At 39.0% G+C, this 6,744-nt stretch overlaps 1 protein-coding gene across 1 annotated transcript in view; it reads left to right on the forward strand.

The window, feature by feature from the left end:
• LOC102759667 (UV radiation resistance-associated gene protein) overlaps positions 1 to 6,744 on the forward strand; it is a 98,455-nt gene that overhangs the window by 10,983 nt on the left and 80,728 nt on the right. The window contains exon 2 of the mRNA XM_006763841.2: positions 2,473 to 2,551. Coding sequence (XP_006763904.2) covers positions 2,473 to 2,551 — 79 coding nt within the window. The remainder of the gene's footprint in view (positions 1 to 2,472; positions 2,552 to 6,744) is intronic.

Here is a 6,744-nt window from a genome sequence, read left to right on the forward strand (position 1 = left end):
CTTACTCCTTTTCCCGCTCACTCTGCTCCAGCCATTTCCCATCTTGTCTGCCTCCGGCCTGCCTTATGGTTTCATGCATTATCATCAACTTGCAATGAGTTCTAGGTAAAGCTTTAGTGATATGCAACTAAAATGTGCGCGTCTTTTTCTTTAGACGAAGTGAAGCTCGGTATCTTTTACTCTGCCAGGTGGAAGGAAAGAGAGATGGGCATTTCCAGGACGTGAGCAAAGGCAGAGGGAGATGAACCTGTTGTGTTCACGTGCCTAATGAGGTTGCAGATAAATCAGGCAGACAGGTCGGATCAGTTAGGCCCTGAAAGCGAGGCAGAGAAGTTAAAATGTAAGACACTGACTGATTAGAAAGCAGGGCTGAGAAGTGGCCAAAAAAAAAAAACGTCTTAAATAATAACACTAGCTTTTAGTGAGTAGAGGACAGGAATGCTGCTAAACATCTACAAGGCACAGAACAACAAAGAATTTTCCGGAGTGGCAGTGGGAATGGAGAGATAAGCCTGTTTCACAGGAAAAATAATTTGTTGACTTGGTGAATCACCACACATGTAAAAAGCAAAGAAGGCGGGTGAAATGGAATGTCACTCGGGGCCTGAGGGACTGATAAAAGTTGTGGTGGAAAACTAAGGGCGACAGGAAAAGTGTGTTGAGTTTGCAGTGAAGTCATAGCCTCAGAGCATATTGACTATGTATTGTCACCTTTTTTTCTACTGCTGTGGGCAGAAGTCGTCTTAATGCGCATAATAAAAATTTAAAATTGCCCTAGTGGAACTTTTGGCTCTAGTCACTCTTTAGATCTGTTTTAATGTTACATATACACCTTGCGGGTCTTTCTATAAAGAAGTCCCAATGAAGTAAAGCCAGTGTAGTGAAATCTGTTTTTTCAGGAATGTAGAGGCTTTGTTTTCAATGCATGCCTATCTTGATGTACTCTTTTTTGACACCTGAAGCACTTTCTGTATTTATAATGTGAAAGTGGAGATATTTGTGCATTTGGACAGCTATGCAGATAGTCTGTGTGTGATGGTTTCTAGAAAGAATACCAACTACAAAGTGCACAGCTTTAGGGCTCTAGTAGATTTCTTCCAAAGTGTTCCTGTGCTGTTAGTTCCTCCAATTGGCTAGTTTCTCTGCAACTGCCCAACACAAATGTAATGATTCTTTCACCCTGTGAAAGCCTGGCATTGCACTTTGCTTATCCGGAATTTGCTTTGCTGTCATTTTTATGCATGTCAATTTAGAACCAAAGCACATTTCGTAGTTTATGTGTTACTACTTCCCTTAAGTACAAACCTGTTATCTTCCCGATGGGTGTGCAAAGCATTTGGTGTTCCTTTAGTGCGGAATAAAAACAGTTCATGATCTTGCTCACTCTCCAGCGCCTGTGCATTTACAGCATAACAGATTTACCTTTTGGATGCTATGTAATCAGCAACTTTTGAGAATTTAATATAAAGCTTTTAAATTTGGTTTCCTTCTATTTCCCCTAGAAAACACTATCCCCCAGGCTTTATGGGATATACCTTTTCCTCACGCAGTTGAAATTCAGAATCCAGTAATTGTCACCTGCCATTCATTTCAGTAAGATAATTTTATTCTTGAGAATAATTATAAATTGCAAAACTAAATAAGGTGGCGTTTTCTTCTTGACTCTATCTATGTAGTGAAGGATCTGTTTGTAGTGAAATCTATTCGAGAGGATAAAACGTAGGCTTGGTCTTGAGAATCGGGAAAATATGACTAAGTAGGTATACTGTACCCTTTTCTTCTTCATTTGCAGGAGTAGGAAAGGGAAATAGTGAGGGAAACTTATTCCTTAAAATAACTCATTATCTTTATTTATAAAGATCCACAGATCTAATGCCTCTGTTGCTTCTGTGAGTCAGATTAAAATGGAAAGTCTTAGGAGAACTCTATGGCATGAGTAATTTGCCTTGGAGACATAACATGCAAATAGCCACCCCTGTGAATATGAATGAATTTTTAATGCATTCTCACTCATATTGATACTGTTGATTTGACTGGCTATCTTAAATGAAACAAATTGTATAGATTGCTTTTACATCTGATCTTTTTTTCTTAATTTTTCTTTTTCATTTAGTAGTTGAGGTGTTGGGTCCAAGGTATCAGAGGAAAAATTTTCTAGGGTCTTATTCCTAGGGTGATAAGGTTTGATATGTAAATATGGAACATAGTGGCCTCAACTCCTTGGGGTTAGTAAGCCACTTTCTAATATATTAATCTCCTGTTGCATGACCTATTCCATTTTTTTCTATGAAAAAAAGCAGCCATTGTTGTGATTTGACTAATTTAATGAAGCTATTAAGATAATAGGTTGCAAAGACTATAAGTGATTTAGATGTTTATGCTGTATCAAAGAAATTCCCACCTTCATCAACAACCTTGAGGTTGTTTTACTCAAGTTTCTGAAAACTTCTGACCCTACTTTACCTTTTCTAGGTTTCCATTATACCCCAAAGGAGGGGAGAAACTGCAATTTGATTATGGTGTCTATCTTCTGAACAAAAATATAGCACAGGTAAGTAATTCCTCTTCACTCCTTTCCTACTTTCTGCATACACCCTGCTTCTTTGGATTGTAAACCCTCTTTACACTACAGTTGACTGTTTTATTTAACCAGGTACAGTATGCATGCAAAGTTCATTTTTGGCGAGAGCCTTATTCTGTGCCATTATAAATACTACCGTGAAGCAATGGGTACGAATTGGAATCCTCCTGCTAAACTCAGGAGCCCATTACTGGGTTGTTACTGCTAGTAGACTGTACTTGAATGTGGACTTTACAACCCCTTTCCTCTGCAGCTGACCAGTAATAGCTTCCTTCTCTTCTCTTAGACCACTTCTAGGGACTCACTTTGCATTGGGAATTGTTTATGGAGTAAAAGTTTAGTGGCTTTGGCAAGTCCTTCGTGGTCTCCTCACCTTAGTATCCAAGGCCAGAAAGAAAAGACCAAGGACATGGTCCTTCCAACCTATCTTGTTTTTGTGGTTCTCTCAACATCACACCAGTTACCATCTCATCTAAATAATGTCTTTCACATGCCCCGAGAGACGAGCATGCTTGCTTGGGTTTGCGTTTTCCATGCAGCGTTTCTGTAGCATACTTGGCTCTACTTCAAGAGGTAGACTTCCATAAATGTCCTAGTTGTACAGGAAGGTCAGCTGCAGTGCTCTGTTTTTATTTGGACATACCTTCCAATTGGAAGAGAACATGGGTGAGTATCCAGGGTTTGGCTGTTATTAAAAGAAATTATAAACTGTATCCTCAGATCTCTCCATTTAATAGCAACAATAAGGTTCATGATTTTTTTATTTATGTGAGCCAAAATTGCCTTTTATCTAAAGATTCACCAAACAACTCCCTTAGTGATTCCTGGCAGATCTAAAAGTATTCCTTCATATGGTGTCATCTTTGCCTTTTTTCACCTCATTCAATCTCAGTTTAATGTTTATTTTCTACTTTGTTTTTTATTAAGATTCTTATCCTTTTCTACCATTGGATAAAATTTCTAGTTTGACGTCCTCAATTAATCACTTGCTTTAAAACCTCACACTCATTGCCCTCAGTCACACTGCTTTCATTGTTACTACCACTCCAGCTCATGTTCTACACTCCAGGCAGGCAGCCTTGCTCGCAGTCTCTGGCCTGTGACTCATCTTTCCATGTGCCCTTCTTCCCACAACTGATGCTTTCCCTCCTTTTGGGCAGAAAAGTATCTCAGTCTAAGAAACAGGACTTTCATTTCAAGGCGGCCAAACTTACACTACTGATCACAGTTGTCATACTATGAAAAAGGCAGTGCTGAGACAGAACTAGGTCAAGAACTGACCAGACTACGGGTGCATTAAGGAAGAAGAGGTCTAAGTAAATTAGGGGACCTGGATACTGGGGCCCAGAGTCCGGCAGTCAGAATATCAGTAACGTTGGCCTCATTGCGTAGAACTGAGTTCTGATTGAGTTCAGAGGTTCTTCTCTTACCCTATTTTCTGTATCTTGCCCTAAGTACCTAGGCCAGTGATGGCGAACCTATGACACGCGTGTCATAGGTTACACGCAAACTCATTTTTTTGGTTGATTTTTCTTTGTTAAATGGCATTTAAATATATAAAATAAATATCAAAAACATAAATCTTTGTTTTACTATGGTTGCAAATATCAAAAAATTTCTATGTGTGACACGGCACCAGAGTTAAGTTAGGGTTTTTCAAAATGCTGACACGCTGAGCTCAAAAGGTTCGCCATCACTGATCTAGGCCCTAGGTTAAAAGGCTGTTGGAAGATTCCAGGTGAAACCCACTCCTAATTAAAGCTAGGGCCAAAATGCCTGGATTTCCTCATAAATCCCAGCTTCACACACACACACACACACACACACACAATGCATGCATACATGCACACACTTAGTTCTTTCTTCTTAGGACCCAATAGGAATGCCAAGAGTTGGTATAAAGAAGTTCTAAGCATAGCCCAGCTTGTTTTGAAAACAGGACACAGATGGAGGCCGATTGTGTGCATGGAAAATTGGGTGAAGTCAGCCCTCCGCATCAGACTCTTAGTGTCTGCTTGGTCCTCACTTGGGAGCACTTCCCAAGTAGCCTCTGACTTTATTCTTAACTGATCCAAGGCCACAAGTATGTTGAGCCAATTTTATTCATCTGTTTAAAAAATGGATTACTTCTAGTAATTTTGTATCATCTGTAACTTTATACTCTTTTTGAAAATGAGAGGTTACACTTGTGTTTTTGTTTAAGATTCATAGGTTAACCACTGTGTTTTTTTATAGCTATTGTGGCAGTTTTAAAAGGAGAGAACAATAAACTTCTTATAAACAGACTTCCTTAGGTTTCAGAGTTCATTCAGGAAGCCCCTTTCTTAGCATTTAGAAAGAAACTTTTAGCACATTTATGACCTTTAACTTTTCTTTGCTTCATCTCTTTTCTTCAACTTACTATTTCTTGAGAATGTTTCATTCTGTCTTTAGCCTTTCTACCATCACTTCATTACATTTCAACTTATAGCAAATCAAAGAACCATTAATTATCACGGCTTCTAGCCAGGTAGTATATCAGTAAGGTATTGCTAACTTTTATTTCTATACATACATCCCAATACATGTTGTCAAAGGGGAGTTTGTCTTTTGAGCCAGCCTCATTTATACCCCATCTCTAGAGATGTGAACAAATCATACTATTAAAATGGCCCCACCTCAGTAATCTGTGAGCCACGTTAGTGGAGGCGGATGAAAGCACTGGCATGTGTTAAAGTGCCAGAGAAGAAGTAGTGAAGTCATTTAATACCGAATCCATAGCTCGGTTAAGGATTTGAATGAATAGTCAATAGGACCTTTCATCACAACCAGAAGTAGTAGTAAAATCACTTTTTTGGTAGAGGAAATGACAGAATTTAGTAATATTTGTTACTTCAGTATTTGGGATCAGTCCAGCCCAAGTTTTGAAAGCACAAGCTTAGAAAGACAGGCCTTCAAGTAGAAACCCTAAAGTGTTGTTTGAAGAGCTGAGAGGATTAGTGAGGCCTGCTTGCCCTCTTCCTGTCATTGCTGTCTGAAGGTGTGTGTGCTGGCGTGGTGTTGCAAGTGCAGAAAGCAAAATGGCTCGTTTTTAGCACCATTTGCTAATATTTTTCAAGTGTCAGCCCTTCATCCGGAAATAGCACTCTTTGTTGGTCAGCATTTAACACTATATGAATGGGCCTGGCAAAATTCAGGTGCAGTGTAATCAACACTGACTTAAAAAGCCAGGTCCTGCCTCAATTGTCAGTAAGTTTTTATAAGTATATTAGAATTTGTGGATAGCGTTTAGTTCCCAAAGCATAAAAAGTAGTAAATCAAAAAATGACAATACTTTTATCTTACATTTATGGAGAGCTTTATAGTTTATGATACCCATACATATATATTCATGTGACCTTGTTATCATCCTACAAAGTGAAAAGAACAGCTAATAGTAAATGAATTTGAAAACAGAACGGCTTTTGACATCCGTCGTTCCAGTGCAGTATCACATAATCCTACGTATACATCATTGTTTTTTATGTTTTCATCCTAAGCCTGCACAAAACCAAAACAGTGACTTTCCCAAATAGAAAAGACACTGAATACCCATTTTGCACGTTATGAGATTTTCATGAGTAAGCACAATGCTTGAAACACTATAGATTCTCAAAAGATATTTTAATAAATGAATGAATTGTGAGGTAGCACCATCACACGGCTAAGAAACTGAGTTTCAGAAAAGTTGTGACTTGCTTAAAATTGATGAATTGGTTGATTCAACAAATATTTGTTAAGCATCCGTGTGCTCAATATAGGGTGCGGTAAAAGTAGATTTGCAGTTGTGAGTACACGAAACACAGGCTTTGCTCTTGTGTTGTTATTTATTAATTATTGTATTATTTTCCACATGAACAACTATAAACCTACTTTGGCCCCACCCTATGTGTACTGAGTTAGGTCTCAACTGATAGAGCAGTGAATAAAACACCCAAGACCCCTTCCTCATAAGTAAAGTAAGCACAAAAGGACAAATATTATATGACTAGAGGCCCAGTGCACAAAAATTTGTGCACTTGGGGGGCATCCCTCAGCCCAGCCTGCCCCCTCTAACAGTCTGGGAGCCCTCACAGGATGTCCTACTGATGTCCCTGTAGGGAGTGTGCCTAAGCCACAGTCTGGCCTCCCTCTGTGGAAGGCGC

Source organism: Myotis davidii, unplaced genomic scaffold (genome assembly GCF_000327345.1).
Source record: "Myotis davidii unplaced genomic scaffold, ASM32734v1 scaffold139, whole genome shotgun sequence".
NCBI classification, from domain to species: domain Eukaryota; kingdom Metazoa; phylum Chordata; class Mammalia; order Chiroptera; family Vespertilionidae; genus Myotis; species Myotis davidii.